Genomic DNA, 18,523 nt, shown 5'->3' on the forward strand with positions numbered 1-18,523 from the left:
CCTTGGACCCCTCCTGCCCTCTTCTGCTGAGATGGAGAAATGTTCCAGCTTGTAGAAGGACATCAGAACAAAGATTTATAATGAAAATAAGTCCAGGCTGGCTGTCCTTGTGGGCATCAGCTGCTGGCATCTGCATTGCTGCTGCCATGAGCATGGCACAGCAGGTAAAATATTGCTTTTCCTTGTGTGACACAGGAGCTCTTGACTTGAAAGCTAGAGGGATGCAATAGACAGAGCTGCAACCTCTGCCAGACATGGCAAAGGTGAGTGGGATGTTGTTTCAATTAGTGTTGATGTCAGGAAGGACTGTAAGGATGGAAAGTCTGGTGTTTGCCATGGGCAGGGAAACACATCAGGTTTTGATTTTCTCTTTCTCATTGAGTGCCAGATAAAGAGCAGAGTGTGCCCTCACCTTGGACCCATCCTGTCCTCTGCTGCTCAGAGGGAGAAATGTTCCAGCTTGTAGAAGGACATCAGGACAAAGATATGTAGTGAAAATAAGTCCAGGCTGGCTGTCCTTGTGGGCATCAGCTGCTAGCTTCTGCATTGGTGTTGCCATGAGCATGGCACAGCAGGTAAGGGATTGCTTTTCCTTGTGGGACAGCTGTTAGGCCATTCTGATTCACCCTTTGCATCCACAGCATACAGTTTTTTCCCGCACTGCTGTTTCTATCCAGCAATGTGCATATGTGCAGTGCTACAGATGTTGGTGGTCCTGCCTGTGGCAGGGGGTTGGAGATTCCTGATCCTTGAGGTCCCTTCCAACCCAGGCTATTCTGTGTGTGTGTGTGTGACTGGCTAAACACCAATTGTTGCTAGCTCAGCAGGTATACTACTAATTACTGAACGCCTGACAGCTGCTTATCAACACTTGGCCACTATTTCTGGACACCTGCTCATCCCTGAATAGAGAGAAGTTTGGAAGGAGGACAGAGGGGAGTCTCTTGATGCCTGCCTGTTGCATCCCAACCTGCCCACAGAGTGAGTCAGTTCGGCCTTGTGTGGAGGCCCTGGCTTCTTTGGAGTCTGTTTTTCTTTTGCTGAGCTTCTCCTATCCAAACAGAATGGCCTTACAACATGCTTTCTGGTCCTTAATACTAAACCCATGCAATTTGTAACTATTACAGTTCTGTAAGTGAGAATTGATCACATGATTGAACAACTGTATTTCTAAAATATGTTATGAAATAACTTCTTTTTACTAATACTAATACTAATAAAGTCTTTCTACTTTTTCAAACTGTTTCTAAGGGCAAATTACAAAACACATTGTGCTGTACTGCTTCAGAGCAATCCCACATTTGATAGCCAGTGCAGAAACAACATTCCATCCTACAGCATTAGCTAGTTCAGAGGTACCAGACGTGTATCTGGATGTGGCTGTTGTGCATAACTGGGGCTGAGGGATCAGAAGTGACAGCTCCACTCTTGGAGACCACAGAACTAAAATGGAAAGATAAAATAGTTGCAGGGCAATTGTTCTGTGTGCCTGAAGCAGGGACCGATTTATGGGGGAGAGATTTAACAGTTAAATGAGGATTACAGCTGCAAGTCTGTGAAACAGATATCAGGGGTCAATGAATGTGTTAACAGCTGTGATGAAGAAGAAATGAATCCAAAGGTGTGGGCAGGGGAAGGAAATCGGGGTGGACTCACAATTTTCCCTTACAAAGAACTGCCCAAGGAGGGAGTGGAGCTGTGAAACAGCAACAATATCCCATAGCCTTAGAAGGGAGAGTGGGTCTAAAAGCTGTAACACAGACAGTGCTTAAGGATGGTCTTCTGGAACCTTGTCTGTGGCCTTATAACACCCCAATCCTGTCGGCACGGAAGGCAGACGGCACGTATCGGCTGGTGCAAGATGTAAGGAAATGACTGAACCCGTTCTCAAAAGACAGCCTGTGGTTCCTAACCCCTATACCCTAATGAGTCAGATCCCACACGGACAGCAGTGGTTTGGTGTGAGAGACCTCAAAGATGCTTTCCGGACAGCCTTTGGACTCAGAGAGAAATGGCTGCGTTTGTATGAGGACACATTGTAATCCTATCGTGATTCGTGATGATACTGTAGATACTGGAACTCGTGCTAATCCTTGTCTTTGCAGCATTTGAAGCAAGCAACTGGTGCTGCTGTCATGCAGAAAGCTCCCTTCCAACCACTCAGCAAGCATTTGGATGAGACAGCTTCCTGCTGGGAGCCCTCCGACATCACTGCTGCCTCCTCCAGAACCATACCTGCAGATGCTTCAGAGCTCTTCAGCATGGACTTCCTTCCTCCCATCAGCAGCTGCTCCTGCACTGACCTTCATTCACACTGGGATACCATCTGCTTCCAGCAGGAGCTGACCTGCGAGACAGAGAAAGGAAACGTGGGATGAGCACAAATGCAGAAGCACAAGGCTGTGTCACCACCACGTCTTGCAGCCTTGGGAAGTCAGCTGCAACTGCAGCCTTGGTCAGAATTACAACGGGCACCGTAAATTAAGTGTGACCTCTGAAGTTGTTGCCATGATCAGAAATAGACGCTGAAATTGCTCACATAACTGTCAGTGGTTCCCTCCAAATTCTTTTGCTTTGGGGAACAGATGGACTCGGAATGGAAGGACACGAGAAAAATGACATCTGTTTGAGCTCAGCAGACTTGAGAGGTGGGCCTGGGTGAACCTCATGAGGTTCAGCACAGCCAAGTGCAAGGTTTGGCATTTGGGCCGGAGGAATCCCAGGCATTCTTTTGTCATCGTGGTGGTTTCCAATAGACCCCAACAATGAGACATCAGGTCGCCGTGTGGGCTCCTGGGTGACACTGCCATTTCCCAGCCATTGCAGCCTAGGGGCAAATAAAGTAAAATACTTCAGAAAGATCTCACACTGATTGCATATTTTACTGTTCTTTTACACAAAACAGAAGGGGAGGGCAGCAGATGCATGCAGCTGCATCAACACCCAGGCTGCTAAAGGAATGGAAAGACAGAAACATCAAATATCAATGCCTTATTCTAATGCAAGGAGGGAAGCTTCTATCAATGTTACTTTTTATCATTTAAAATGAGCAGTTGGCACTCTTAAAGGAAAATCCTGGGCCCCAGGTTCTGACAGTGTGGCAATCTGGACTCAGCTGTGACTGATCCAAACAGTCTGTTCCAGATTTTAACATCCCTTCTATGCATTCACAAGTTTTCTCTCTTGACTTCCCCTTACAGCCGTTAGATGCCAGCAAAACATCCCACAAACACTCCTTAACTCTGTGCACACAGGCACCCATCCAACCAGAGCCATCAGTCATTCCCAGCCATGCGCTCTTCCTCCAATCATGGTCAGCATCACACGGCCGTCACGCAGCTCACTTGACTCAGTTTTTCTCTTCTTTCTGGAGGTGTCCTTGCTTCTCAGCCTTACCTTCTCGTGATGTTTATCTCGCTCTGCAGCTCCTGCTCTGAATAGGCTTTCTTGGATTCCCGCATGACAGGCACAAAATGCAGCCACAGCCCCTGCCACCAAGGTCAGCTCTTCAGCACACATTACCTGAGGAGCACTTGGCAACTCATGCAACCTGAGCAGTGCCAGTAAGACTGTTTCACTTCTGCTTCTCCTGGCTCAGAAATTCATTTTCCTACCTAGAAAATGGAAAAAGAAAAGAAAGAAAAAAAATCCTGACATTAGCAGACACAATTGATACTATGGAATTCTGGAAGGCAAGGGATTTGCCCCCTATGATGAGAAGTTGAGTGCAAAGAACTAAGAAGAGCCATGAGCAGGTTGTGAACTTGTGGGTAAAATTAGGAAGTGCAGCAGTGCAGGGCTTCTGGAGGTGAGGGTCTGCTACAGCCGCCTGGAAAGAGAGCCTGTTGGTGGGAGCTGCTTACTGCAGCCAGCAGAAGCATCGCACTCACTGACTCTCATCCTGATGGGGGATTCCAGTCAGTCTGGGAAATCAGCATGGCTGGCTGCAAGCAATCTGACAGACTCCTGGAGTGCAGTGAGAATCACTCTGTGGTGCAGGCATTGGGCACAGCAAGCAGAAGGGAAGCATTGCTGGACATGGTGCACACCAGGGGTTACGACAGGAGGCGGTCAGGGCTGCAGTGACCATGCCCTCCTTGAGTTGGTGATCTCAAGGAATGCGGGCCTGGCAGGAAGCAAAGGCAGGAGCCTGAACTTCAGGAGAGCCAGCTGCAGGCTGTTCCAGGAATTCTTGGACGAGATCCTCTGGACAACTGTTTGCAGGGGCAAAGGGATGGAAAAGAGCTGGTCACTTTCTCAGAAAAAAACTTGCTCAGGTTGCAGGCTGAGCTGCAGGAGAGGAAGGGGAGGAGGTGCCAGCACGGCTCTGCACGATGCTATGCCACACTGGGCAGCTTGATCATGGCTCAGCAGTGGGATCAGACGAGGAGAAGGGGAGAAGGAAATCAAGGATGGGAGGGAACCATCAGACACAGTCAATAAGTGTCTGTGAAGTCTTGCAAACCAGAGATTCCCAGGTTGTTTCTGCTTTTGCAGCATTTGTGTGGTGCAGGGTGAGCAAAAGGTTCTGCTGCTTGATTCTTCTGCAGGAGCCGCCTAAAAGGGAAATGGCCACTGAGCTGCAGACCAAGCAGTACTGCCTGACCTTGGCCAGGGGGAGCTTCTCCTGCCACAGTGTGCTGATGACAGGTCTGGAGATGATCTGCAGGGCCAGTTCGTAGGTGGGAGCCAGGAAAGGACACGATGGGAGGAGAGAGGTGTTAAAGAACAGCCAAGGCATGGAAATGCATTAGAAGGCCCTGAAAAGCATCACAAAGCCACAGCCAGGAAGCTTGGGAGTATCATGAGCAGCATCCAGGATGCGAGAGATTATTTGCTACCATGCCAAATGGTAGCAGAGCTCCCCCTGCAGACATCCCAAAGCCAGACAAAACAGGAACAAACCCGGAGCTGTGCTGCATGCACCCCACAGCCACAGCATTGCAAGCTGGGGTGCCTTGCTGTGTGCTGCATTCATCCCAGTCCGTGTGAATGAAGACTCTGGAGGCAGTCAAGGCGTTGATTGAGCACGAGTGTGCTTTTATTATTATATAAAGGACAGGAGGGTGTGAGAGGTCCACGGTGAAGATGGGACTCATCCTGTCTTGTCATGGAGAGAGTGGCTCAGAGCTCTCAGTGCTGCTGTCCGGTGCCTGGGACTGGAGGCCTGATTGAAAGTCCCCCTGCAAGAGGCTCTGCTCCTCTTCACTGATGCTGACCTGCTCCTGCATGGAGGTGCTGCTGTCGGGGCACTCACACTGTGCTTCAGATGGGCTGCACTGCAGAGACTCTGGGTTAAAATCCACACTTGTGACTGTGGTGTCTGGGAGGCTCAGGTCAGCAACTTCAGCAGAGCCAGGTGTAATGAGAGCATGGACTTCGATGAGCTCCTTCTCTCCATTACTGATGTCAGATGGAAGGCTGCTGTTGGAACTGCAGCAATTTGTGCTTCCTAAGAGCTCTCCACTGATGGAAGCACACAGAGCATCCTCGCTACTTGCCCTGGATCTTATGGCTTGGCAAGGGCTCGATTCACCTAGAAAGGATACACAGGGGTTAGTGTCAAACTTTCACAAGCTGAATTACGACAGTGGTACTTGATCAGGGGTGAAGATTTAGGCACGGGATTGAACGCTAGAAAGAGATACATGTGCAGAGCAAGCTTGAATTGTATGTTCCTGAAAAGCAGGGATTTGGAAGCTGCATTTGCACCCTTACCTGCCAGGACTACCACTGCTGTTTCTGAGGGCTGCCTGGCATTGCGCTGCAGTTGGCGTTTGCTGCCAGAGGATGGCTTCCTGAGGCTGAAGCAGCAACACCAACTGCTAGCTGGTGATTCCTCATTCTTGCTGGGTGGATTTTGTCTGGAGAGAGAAAACAGCCAATGCTGTGAGTCGTGCGTGGTGCAGGGTGAGGGAAGAGCAGCACTGAGCTCTTGGCAGCAGTTGCTTGTTCCTAGCACTGCCTGGTTTCTGCAGGAAAACACAAAAACCCACCCAAACAATGATGCTAGGTGCTGGAAAAGAAAGTCCTCTTTACCTGTCAGATGGAAAGTCAACGACGGTGTGGAATTTGCCCTGCCCAGCTGCAGGGCTTTCTTCCACTTCAATGTCCCTGCTGCTCTCTGTTACCACAGAAGAGGTGCTGTGGCCTCGCCTCTGTGCCTGTGCCTCCTCCAGGCTGAGCAGCTTTGTGGCAGCAGAAGAGACCCCCACAGACTTGGGCCCTGGGAGAGAATTGTGCCCTGTCAGGGAAAACCACAGGTAAGAGCGAGGATCAGAAAGCAGCAGCACAGCCACCACAGTTCTGGGGGAGGTGCTGTATTTTTCTCAGGCTTGCTTATCTGAGCCACTGGAAGAAGAGGAGCCCAAAATAACCATGTGGGAAGAGGTGTGTTTATGGCAAAGGACACGGTCATCATTAAGAGCAGCTTACTGTATCAAAATAGGCAAGGAAAAACCCAAGGAAATGGGGGTAGGGAACTGAGAAAGCTTCGCTGCCACACTTGCATCAAGCTTTTCCTGCGTGCAAACCATAATAATGACGGTTTCCTCCTTGTGAAGTTTGGGCTTGGACATTCTCAGCATCCAGCAACAGGATGCCATACCCTAATGGAAGTCCAGAGGTCTGCTGTCCCCTTGATGGTAAAAGAGTATCTCAAACATCCTGGAGAAGGCCTGCATTTGGTCAAGGTGTCAGGTCAAGATCAAGCTAATGGAGGAAGACACTCACCTGCTGCATCTGCAATGTCTGCTCCGGATTTGGAGCCGAAGAGGACGTCGGTGTGGTTGATGATGAATTCCACCACATCCGACTGCATCTGCAGCTCCATGCAGGCAGCTCTTCCGCTGGCGCAGGCAGACTCGTTCTGCTGTGATCTGTAGAAAAGGCAGATTTTAGAAGTCATTTCTCCAAGACCGTTTCCCCGAGTCTGAATTGTTGCAGCCAAAAGCTGTCAGCTGAGGCTCTGGAGACTTCCGCAGTGGGCAATCAGTGATGCCACTGCAGAAATTCCCCTGGATGATCAAGGACACGTCAGTCCCATCTCAACAAGACTGCAGAAATTGTCACCTAGACATTGTGCCCGTGGGGATGGAGAACAGCTCAGGCTCCTGCTTTTCTGTCAGCCACAGATTTTACAGGAGAAGAGCACATTTGATGGAGAAAAAGGGAGCACTGTTTTTTTTTTTAATGGAGAACAGATGTAAGCGTTGTGTTGAAACAGAACCAGCAGTTTACCTTAAGAGGTTTGGAGCCCACACAATGGCTAGGTTCTTGGCATGCATGTTTGTGATGGTGGAGCTCCCAGCCAGACACGCCAAGTGTCTCATCAGGAACTCCAGTGTCCTGGAAAACAAGAGAGGCAAACGTTCAGCACCAACGAGCATGCCGTGCTGCAATTCAGAAAGCAAACCTCCATTCATGCTACTTCTTGTGATTGCTACTGTCACCGAAGATGAAGTAGATCCAACCTGACTGAGTGCCACGCTGCAGCACCAAGCCCCAGCACAGCACAGCCGCAGCCATCAGCTGCACCAAGCGTGCCCCCGTGCCCAGGAACTGACCCCATAAAGTAAGCCCATGGAGCCTTCAACCCTTCAGCATACACAGGCATCGTGTTGCCGGCGTGAGACAGAGCCTGGAACCGCATCGTTGCCCTCTGCAATGCAGCAGGGCTGAGCTCAGCAGGCTGAGGGCAGCACTGACCTGTAGTGAGGAGCGGGCAGCTGCTGGATGACGTCCTGCATTCTGAGCAGCCGCTCCTCCTCTGTAGCGGCACCAACAGCATCCTGGAGTAGTGCAGAAAGGGAGCGAGACACCAATCAGGCTAGTACACCACTGCGAGTAAACCTCGTGGGGCTGACAGCAAAAGGGCCTCCGAGCTGGGGCACTGCTGCAGCCATCTGCCAAGAGGCCCAGGAAGAGGGAAATGAAAGACGTGGCCTTGTGCTTACCGAGAACTTGCCGTACAGCTGGTGGGTGAGCAGAGGGTTCGGGAGCTCCCTGAAGTACATCTTGCAGAGGGAGCTCACGCTGTGAATGTCACGGACGGTGAGCTCAGGAATCTGCTCCGACTCAAATTCCTGCCTGGAGAGAGGGACGCAAACCCGGTTGAGCGAGAGGAAGGCAAGCCCAAAGCCACACCAGATGCACTCAGGCTGTGTCAGTCGCAGCACTCTTACCGCAGTCTCTGGATGTTGGACGCGACGCCGGACAGGCGGTATATCCCCTGCACCACGCCGTGCTGCTCAATGAACTCAGCGCAGCTCTGGAGGACCTGGGGGACTGAAGAACACGTGCCAGCCGTCAGTGGAGCTCCTGATTCAAGTCCTGCTGCAGGCTGTGCTTCACATCCCATCCACTAAGCCCAGCCAGGCTTGGCTGAAGCAAATACAGATGTGCTTGTCTCTTAGGAGCATCCGCCTCACTTTATCCTTCAGCCATCAACTCCCATTACACGCGCCTCCACTGCTATCAGCCTGCCCCCTGCTAGATATGAGCTCCCTTTCATCTTCTTTAGACGCCCAGCAGAGGAAGATCTCAGGAATGGGCAGCTCCTTACCATCACGACCGGAGTGGAGAAGATGCTCTCCCAGGTCACCACCAAACACCCTTTCCTTCTCCACCTCCCGCTCGGTCGGTTTCTTTGGGCGGGCCTTCACCAAGGAACGAAGGAAGGTGAGGATCTTGCTGCGTTTCTTGGGCACTGCACAACAAAAGGAAGAAACCAGGTCATTTCAGGTCTGGCTCCGTTGGACGAGGCCAAGCACAGCACATTCTACAGAGCACGTCAGAACGGGAAGAACGTTACCAACCAGTACATACAAAAAGGGATTTTCCCCATCTCTGGAGGAGCCCAAGGCCAGGTTGGATGGGGCCCTGGGCAGCCTGGTCTAATCCGACATTAAATGTGGGGGCTGGCAGCACAGCCTGATGCAAGGAAGTGGAAGCTTGAGGATCCTTAAGGACCCTACCATCCCAAGCCATTCTATGAAGATTCTATAGTTTCCCCAAGTCCAATCATAAACACAGGAGGATTGGGCCAAATCTCTGCCCCATGGTGTGCATGAAGAATCATCAACCCAGAGGACAATGTGGGATGGATAAAGGAGGTACTAAACATGGAACGCACCCCCAAAAAGACTTCATTTTGCTTCCCCACACCATCAAATGTAACATCCCTACCTGGCTTTGGCACTGAGTTGATGAGTGCCTCAGGAATGTTCTTATTAATCAGTTCCACACACTCCCCTGGGAAAAATCCAACCTGTAACAAGAAGAGAAGCCAACTATTGCATGCAGCACTTCTCAGGTCTGAACTGTTAAACCAAAAGCCACATAACATTTCCCTCGGAACGTGCTTGCCTGACGTTCCATAAGACTATCCAGCAGAAAATGGCCATAGTTCAAAGCATAAAGGTAATAATTTTTCAACATTTGCAGCCAACGGCAAGGTCCCCTGACACCGACACAGGGAAACTGTTTACGTCCATTAGGCATCCTGTGCATGCAGAGCAGCTCTAAGCTAAGATTCCTGCCTTTACTGCAGTTGCACTCTCCAGTCTGAAGCTTGTGCCTACCTGGAAGCCGAGCTTGCCTCTCCACCAGGGGGTCAGCTCCTTTGGTGGCATGTCGATGACACACACGATGTCTCCCACCTGCAAGAGATTGCAACGTCAATCCCAGCTTCAGCACAGCTGGGAGGAAAGCACAGCTCAAATGTCTGCATTCTTCTGCACTGCCAAACATCGCCGAGCATTAAAGCACTTGCACCAGTGCAGCTCTGAAGACATTTGCCATTGTAAAATTGAGCAACAAGGAACGCCTTGAACTGCTTACCTCAAAGGAGAGTTCATCCGCTGCCTGGGCAACGTATCTCTTAATAGCATGGGCAGCAGCAATAGCTGGAACATTCACAGGTGCCACCTCATGGTCTAGCAGGGGCTTCCCCTTGTTCTCAGCCTGAAACAGAGAGCACAGGCCACGGTGAGGAGCTGGGAACCAACAAGGAGGATTTCAAGGTGAGGAGCACATCTGCAGAGAAAGCTGCAGGAAATGCACTCGGTCCTTATCGTGGGCACTTCAGAAGGAACTGCAAGTCTAATAACGGCTGTTTCTCTCCCTGGTGTGCAGCAGGCACACGCCAGCAAAGATGCATCTCTCCCCATCCAGACTAATCAGCAATGGCACTGACGCAGACAGGTGGCCTTGTCCATTTTGCCCCCTCCTTTCCTGCGCTCTTTGTGCAGGAAGGCTGACTCTTTAAGATGCTAGGAGACCGTGAAGAGGGAAACCAAAGCTACGGCTGCAGTTACAAGGTGCAAACAGTGCCATTGCAAGCACCAAGCAGCTCTCTTGAGCAGTCCAACCAACAGCGAGGCCAAACAGAGCAGAGAATGATTGTTGTTTCTGCAGCCATTTCAAGGGAAAAGTCAGTAGAGGACAAACCCCACAGCCGAGATGGCTCTGGTACTTTTATAAACTTGCCACGCTTGCACTACTGTCTTGCCACAGAGGAGCTCTCTTGGAAAGCAGGAGAGCACATCTGCGGCTCACTCTGCTGGCTGCAGTCAGGGAACAAAGACCAATCAGAGCTTCATACTCTACCTCTGTCCATGCCAGGTCAGGCCCACAGCTGATCTCGCTGCACGCCACGGCCATCAGCGTAGGTGTGACAAGCTGGAACTGAAAAGAAACACACTTTTATTTTCTCTGTTCACATCTCTGCTGTGCTCCCTACAGCTGTCGGGCACACTCACACAGCCCAAGCACGCCTGCTGGTGTCCCTGGTGATGCTGTGCAGCTCTGCACAAGCTGGGGCTGGGACTCTTTGCCTAAGGGATTGGTTTCCTGTAGACCAGCTGGTCACAGCACCACAGACAGCATCCTTCTGAGGGCTGAGCTGCAGAGCATGTGGAGAAAACCCACACGTGACCAGCGTCCCATCAAAGCTGGATGAGGCTGTGTTACTAAACACGGGGCGTCACGGGCTGCTAAAGCATGTGGGGGGACAAACCATGGCAGGTACCTGGCAAGAGATCAGAACGAGGGAGAGAAATCTCTCGAATCCGCAGCCGTTCCTTGTCACTTTGCTCTGATCTTCCACGAGCAAAAGCTGCAGCAGGGAAGCAGGCAGAGGGTGGAGAGAGGAGAGAGAAAGAGCAGGTCAGTTTGCTTCCACGGTTTAGCAAAGACTACAAGGGAAAAACCAAAATCTGCCCTCCCTCAACTTAAAAACTTAAGTTTTCAACTTAAAACCATTTCCCCTTGTCCTGCAGTTATCTACCCTTTCAAAGAGTTGATTCCCCTCCTCTTTTTAGGCTCCCTTTAGGTACTGAAGGCTGCCATGAGGTCACCCCACTGCCTTCTTTTCTCCAGGCTGAACAAGCCCAGCTCCCTCAGCCTGTCTTTGCAGGGGAGGTGCTCCAGTCCCCTGATCATCTCTGTGGCTCGCCTCTGGACCCTCTCCAACAGCTCCCTGTCTTTCTGGACACTGTACTGCAGCTGGGGCCTCACAAGAGCAGAGCAGGGGGGGACGATCACCTCCCTGTCCCTCATGGCCACCCCTCTGCTGATGGAGATAATGTGATCCTATGAGCTCCGCCAGCCAGCAGTTCTCAGCACTCACTGTCCCCCCGTCTCTCCCACACTGTCTCAGCTTACCTACAAGGTGCTGCACAGGACGGTATGAAGACAAAGGGACGCAGTCGGTGCACAAGTGCAACAAGCGAGCTGCTCAGTCAGAGCTCCAGTGCTCCAATGAAGGGACGCAGCACGCACTGCTCCTCCCCTCATTCTAGCCCTTATGACATCACTGAGGGCCACCAGGCTGCTCCACCACGACGGACAGGGTGGGGAGGCAAGACCAGTCACAAGGGCAGAAGATTCCAAAAGCCCAGCCCAACGTTCTGGAATCAGGGGCTGCTTGGAATTCTACCCCAGCCAAATCCTGGAGAAGCTGGCACGGGGTCGTCATGACCAAAGCGCAGGACCTGGCGCTTGCTCTTGTTGAGCCTCGCACAACTGGCCTCAGTGCATCCCTCTGGAGGGCCTTCCTGCCCTCAGCCAGATGGACACTTCCTCCCAGCAGCGTACCTTGCAGTGCTGGGCCCATGTCAAATCCACACTAGAGTGGGTTTTGTTACATTCAAGGGCATGTTGCAGCACCCATCTATTTCACCTGGAAGGAAATAAAGCAGGAGATGGGAGAAACACAGAACTACTGCCAGACTGCTTTATCACCTTCTTACACCAACTTCCCTTGCCTCATCCCCTACCCCAACTCCTAAATGATGCCCACAGGCTGATAGTTGGATCTCAAGTCCATAGGACTCCTTTCACAGGGCTCCATCAAAAAGGCTGTCACACTTGTTCCGTACACTCACACTGACCCAGCAGTGGTATCACAGTCACTTAACACACACACAACAACCAAACCCCGAGCATGCACATCCCTTCCTGCGTGACTGCAGCCCACAGCTCCCCTTCACACCTCCGTGGATCTCTGGTGTTTTACACTGATGCAGCCTCGCTGCAGCTCCGTGGCTGTCACACAAGGCCTGCAGGACCTCTTTCTCTGCAAACCCCGTCTGCAGGCATTGGTTCACAAGGTTCACCTCCTGCCCTCCTGAGCAAAAACAAGCACTAAGAACAAGAGCAAAGCACACTGGACTCGACCTGGCTGGATCCCCAACCCTCAGTCCTGTCAGTCGTACCCTGGTGTGGAGACTCATCCCCAAAGCCTGGCTGGACATCAGCACAGGCATCATTCTTCAAACGCCCCATCCAAGCAGCAAGGGATCAAAGCGTTGGCACAGCTGAAACAGAAATGCTGTGTGAGTTTCCTGTTAGCACTGAGCAGGAACAAATCTACCGCTGAGCAGCAGGATGTGAGACAAGCAGCAGAAGACACCCAACCTGCAGAACCAGCTCGTTTGGGGTCGGTCCAGATGTTTGTCTGCTCCATTCCCTGGCCCAGGCCAAGCTTGTGAGCTGCTCCTCCTTGGTGCAGGGGGAAATGGTGCAGATGCCATGTGGTGGCTATGCACAGCATGCCTTTTACTTGCTTTTCCTATCTCCATCTTCCATTAGCAAACAGCATCTCCAGCCTCCAGAGATCACTGAGTCCAACCCCTGCACAACAGTGAAAAAAAAGATATGATAAGGGGTACTTAAAGCACAGCATCTGTAATCAGATCAGACTCCTGCACTGTGAAGACTTCCATGAGTATTCCTGCAGAGTGCATCACTTAGTCTCTCTTTAGCCTTGTGTTCATGGTTTTCCTGTAAGAGCTTGTCTAAACACTGCCTATAATCGTGGTTATGCTAGAAGCATTTGGATTTGTTGATCCTCAGTGTGATTTCAGTAACAAATCCAGATGCTTTTTTGTTAAGGGCAGCTTTCAATTTCTCAACTGAAATTTCAATATTGCATTAGGTGTTGACAACCACGGGGCTGCAGTACAGAGAATTACAGGGAGATTAATTTCTCCATCTCCATTCTCCTAGACATTTATGATTACAGTGATGTAGTTATATACAAAGTTGCAAGATACCAAAGCTAGAATAACCTCTTGGTGCAGCAGGATGTCTGGAGCCCAAGTGCAGAGTCTCAGTGTTGCAAAGCCTTGAAGAGGTGCACCGTATGTGCTGGGGCTGATGACACAGACACTGGAGCAAGGCCAGTGTGATGTTAGAAACTTGACCAGCAGCTGATCTGTTGTCAGCCATTTCTGGACACAAACGGGATCTGGTCGACTTAGGACATGACCTTTGGGCTGGAGAGCAACTCCCCGAGGAATCACACAGCCACTGCAGACCGTTGGCAAGAACCCCATACCAAAACAGCTCATCTGCAATCAGTTTTTAATCTGTGCAGCAGTGATTGGAACAGGCGCACGCTCTCTGGAATTGCAGGAATTTTCACAAGTGGAATGTACATCACCTGTGTGCTCCAGCTCTTCTGTGTGCATGCTAGGAGCAGTGATCCCCCTGCACCCAGGGCTGCAATAAAGTCCTGTGGGCTTTCTAACCTGCCCACCAGCAGCCCAGGCTGCCCAGAGCCACATCCAGCCTGGCCTTGGATGCCTGCAGGGATGGGGCATCCACAGCCTCCCTGGGCAACCTGTTCCAGTGCCTCACCACCCTCTGGCTGAAAAACTTCCTCCTCACATCCAACCTAAACCTCAACACCCCTCGTCTCAGTTTAAAGCCATTCCCCACTTGTCCCATCACTGTCCACCCTCCAAAACAAAACACCTCGGCTGTTCAACACTGAAAGAGCAAAATAACCCACAGCTCTTACTTCCACTGTATGCATTTAATTCCAAACTTAAGGTCACAGGTTAATTACTCATGTGATCCTTCCTGACAGAAGAACTACTCGTAGTGATGTGTAGGAGTAAGGAACTGTTTGAAAAGGTCATGGACATATTAGAACTTGCAGCATTTATCTTAATAGATGCCTACATTGCAAAGCATTTTGTAAAACACACGTTACAAGTACTGTGCATTGGATTACACTATATCAAACTCTAAGTAACAATACAGGTTGCTTTTAAATCTACACTTACATGCTAACTCCTTGATAAAATTCCTGACTGCCTTCAGTTTTATAGCCAAAGCAGTGTTTGAGCTGGTAATGTACTCTTGAACAGCACTGCTGCCTTCAGCATTTGTATGTTTAGATCTGAAAAGAGAACTTGGTCATTATTTCACGATGAGAGAATCTTATATGACAAAACAGAATTACAAAAATCTGACAATACTGTAAAATGCCAGCGTAAGAATGTGGCTTTGATTTTTTTTTTTTCTTTTTTTTTTTTTAAATGGTGAGTGTACCATTAATTCAAGACAAGAATTTTGTTTGTAAGTCGATCTCTATAACTGTTCTTGGCATCATTCTGTAGAATGAACTAGATACATGGAATTTGGCACTGGCTCCCCGGGGCAGTGGTTTGGCACTGAGCTGACAAAGGCCAAAGAGCATTTGCACAATGCTCTCAGACACAGGGCTTGACCCATAGGAGGTCTGGTGTGGAACCAGGAGGTGGAATACATGATCCTCGAGGTCCCTTCCAAATAAAGATATTCCATGATCCTCTAATACTTATATTCCCAAGTCCTGTACGCAGTGCTCAGATGCTTAATTGAAAGGTTCCATGAAACAGTGAGGTATCTATGTCCCTTTACCACCCAGTTATTCAATTTGCCACGTGGATCTTTTATCCAGTCACATTAAAAAACCCCTCAAAGTATTTCCTTCAGTCTTCCATTCTGATAGAGCTTTCTGGAGCAAATAAAGAGTTGCAACTCAGAATGTCCACACCTCCCTTCCTGCACCCTGCATACATTTTTCATTGCACTGTGATTACGTACCATTCTATTGTCACCCTCATTCTGTCATTATCTAGGCAGTTTACTGCCATTAAATTTTCCAGCAACAGATGCCCACAAGTACAGCCAGCCTGGACTTATTTCCAATACTTACCTTTGTCCTGATGTCCTTGTAGGAGCTGGGACATTTCTCCATCTCAGCAGCAGAGGGCAGGAGGGGTCCAAGGTGAGGGCACGCTCTCCTCTATTTTTCTGGCACTCAAAGACAAAGGGAACAAGAAAACCAGATGTGTTTCCCTGCCCATGGCAAACACCAGCCTTTCCATCCTTACAGTCCTTCCTGCCATCAGCAGAGACATTTTGCTTTCTTGTGCCACTTCATCCCTTTAGCATCTGGCATTCTAACAAAAAAGTACTTACAAGGAATTTTAATATTTTCATATTAAATGTCAGAATTAGAACCATTATGTTTACCAAATATTTAAAACGTTCAACCCAGTGAGAAGTGAATTGATGTTGCATTTAGCATTCAGATAAGAACTTGTAAAGGAAGTAAAAAGTGCTGCTTTCATAAACTATAGTCTCATTGTCAAGCCTTGCGCTGTCTCAGCAGATTATTACAGAATGTTCATTCAAGCAGGAATTAAGAGATGCGTCTGAATTGATAACAACAACGAGTAATTAAGAAAGCTTGACTGCAGTCTGCTTGAGGATTCCAGTCTGAAGTGTGTTCCACCTGGTGACAACTGGGAATGTCTTTCTCTCACCATTAGAACCATTGCACCTCTGACTAAACACATAGCTAATCACCACTGAAAACCTAGGTGCAATTTCTGCAGTGCACAGACCAACTACGTGTTGATTAACATTCAGAGAGATTGTGCAGGTGTCCTTTTAGGAACTGGCCTACAGTATGCTAAGAGGGATGGATGTGGGGACATTAGGATCACGTGCCCTCTGCCTGTTAAGACAGCCCCAGCAGAGCAGGTCAGCAGGCTGAAGAGCTGAGTGGGTCACCAGGGCTCAGAGACTTCACTCGGCCATCTGAAAGTTGAGGGACTTCAGCCCAAGCTGCCCTTTTCCATGCAGGCAAGGAGGCCAAGAGAAGGTGGATCGGCACGGTTCTGGTGCAGACAGGGGCTGCAGTGTGAGCAGGCCTACACAGACAAGGCTGTGCCCACACAGAGTGACAGCAGCTTTCGCTGTGAGCAGATTCCCAGGGGGCCTGAGCCATGGCAGTTCTTGATGGCAGCATGTTCCAATCAGCCCTGGAAGTCTTCTCTGGACGTCTGTCGCATTCTGGAATCCACACTGAGGACGCAGTCGCTGTGTCAGAGCAGCTGGCAGAGTCACGGGGAACCGTGACGTAGTTGGCCCAGGGAGCAACAACAAGGCCTGCACTGCTCAGCCAGCCCAGGCCAAAGGGGAGCACGAGAGAGAGCAGAGGAGAGAGGGGGGGAAAGAGGGCCAGGAAGGAAAGGCCTGTGCCTGAATGGACGTGTAGCAGCAGCTGCTGACAGCAAACTCGGTGATGGCAGGGGCACAGCAGAGCAGTGCAATGCTGGCAGCTTCCTGTGTCTTTCACACAGGCACTGCAGACATGGCCAGCACTGGGAGATCAGCAGAACTGCTGCACACCTCTGCCAGCCCAGGCCAGAGGAGTGCAGAACAGTGAGCTGCTGCTGAGGGGAGAGAGGATGGCCTGAGAGCTGACCTGAGAGGCAGGGCTGGCTGTGTTACAGCAGCCTCTGTGTCCTCCTCCTGTGTCTGTGAGGGCCAGAGGGCCAGAAGAGAACATGCCCAGACAACGAAGCCCTGCTGTCCTCTGCTGCTCAGCTGGAGAGATGTTCCGCCTTCCTGAAGGACGCTGATCCAAAGGGAAGGAATCAAAGGAAGTCCAGGCTGGCTGTCCTTGTGGGCATCAGCTGCTGGCAGCTGCCTCTGTGCTGCCATGGGCAGGGCACAGCACACACAGTGTTTGCAGTTCCCTGTGTGACACTGGCCCTGGTGACCTGACAGCCATAGGGAGACAAGAGAAAGAGCTGCCTCCCTCTGCCAGATGAGGCAAAGGTGAGAATCCCAGAATCACAGCATGGCCCGGGTTGGAAAGGAGCTCAAGGTTCATCAATCTCCAACCCTTGGCTCTCCAAGGGTGCACAGGGGGCTTTGTTCTCCCTGTGGTGCAGCTTCAGTGCCAACTCACAGCTGAGCTGGTTGGCACACTGTGACAGCCTGCCGCTCTGAAGCTCTTGGGGCAGTGCTCAGTTCTTTCTGAAGTACTCTGGAAATGCTGCTTCTCCTTCACCAAGTCTGTTTCCAGACAGACGTCTTTTTCTCCTCTGTACACACAAACAGTATCTTGTAACTCCCTGGCACAGTGCTCAGAAGTGATACTTCTGGAAGCACGTCAGAGAAAAGTGGCCTTGTCCCAGTGGACTTTCAGAGCAGATGAGAACAAGTCTTGGTTGACGGCTTTCTTCTGCTTCTGGAACTGCACAGGCAGGTTGTGTGTTGTCATACTTTATGCCAGAGTGCCAAACTGAAGCAGTTTCTGCAACTTCTTTTTTTCATACTTGTCACTCTTTGCTGAGACCTTAACTTAGTCATTTTTAATGCGCTCTCATCTAAACTACTGTGTCCTCCAGTGTCAGTGTTGTATGAATCAGGACTGTGGGATTTCATCAGTGAAAGGATTCTGCTCTAATGACTGTCATTCTAAAGCTGATATTGTTTCTACCGCATCAGGCTTGCATGAAGCATCTTTGATCAACAGAGAAATCAGAAAAATTGCTTTTCCTATTGCAGTTTCCTTTTAACTAGTGATGAAAGCTGTCAGTTTATTTTTGGCACCAGAAATCCTGGGATGCAACCAGGTTAGAGAAGAAGTGAAACTGAGTCAACAGTTAGGGAACACAGATGAGATAGCATCACACAGCTCTGGAAAAGATGTTCCAGCTCTGTGTCTACCTACACCTTCAGGAGATGAAAAGTACTGGCTTACTGAGGTGTCCTGGGTTGCAGGTTCTGTTAATCTCCATTTTTGGAAGAGCTGCTTGCAATAAATACCTTGTAAGGTGAATGAGCTTGATAGAAGTAGGGTGTGAAAGAGATGGATTTGCTGTTTCCCTGAAGGTGCAGGAGTATTGCTGTGCCTACAGTCAGTAAACAAGGCAGAAATCACTGTGTT

General features: G+C 50.1%; 1 protein-coding gene and 1 long non-coding RNA gene across 3 annotated transcripts in view; one reads left to right on the forward strand and one right to left on the reverse strand.

Annotated features, from left to right (window-relative positions):
* LOC149912528 (uncharacterized) overlaps nucleotides 1-18,523 on the forward strand; it is a 158,753-nt gene that overhangs the window by 2,350 nt on the left and 137,880 nt on the right. For both annotated transcript variants that reach the window (XR_016461895.1, XR_016461894.1), the window contains exon 3: nucleotides 196-263. This is a non-coding gene — a long non-coding RNA (uncharacterized LOC149912528). The remainder of the gene's footprint in view (nucleotides 1-195; nucleotides 264-18,523) is intronic.
* LOC149912529 (rho GTPase-activating protein 32-like) lies at nucleotides 6,707-9,913 on the reverse strand. The gene is made up of 9 exons (XM_090130844.1): nucleotides 9,841-9,913; nucleotides 9,582-9,659; nucleotides 9,187-9,268; nucleotides 8,564-8,707; nucleotides 8,184-8,286; nucleotides 7,956-8,088; nucleotides 7,708-7,790; nucleotides 7,240-7,347; nucleotides 6,707-6,878 (listed from the first exon to the last, which is right to left on the reverse strand). Exons 2-9 carry the CDS (start codon nucleotides 9,630-9,632, stop codon nucleotides 6,707-6,709), a joined length of 876 nt encoding a protein of 291 aa, XP_089986970.1. The 5' UTR covers nucleotides 9,633-9,659; nucleotides 9,841-9,913.

The sequence above is a fragment of the Phasianus colchicus genome, chromosome Z (assembly GCF_987193195.1).
Source record: "Phasianus colchicus chromosome Z, bPhaCol1.hap1.1, whole genome shotgun sequence".
Lineage (NCBI taxonomy): Eukaryota > Metazoa > Chordata > Aves > Galliformes > Phasianidae > Phasianus > Phasianus colchicus.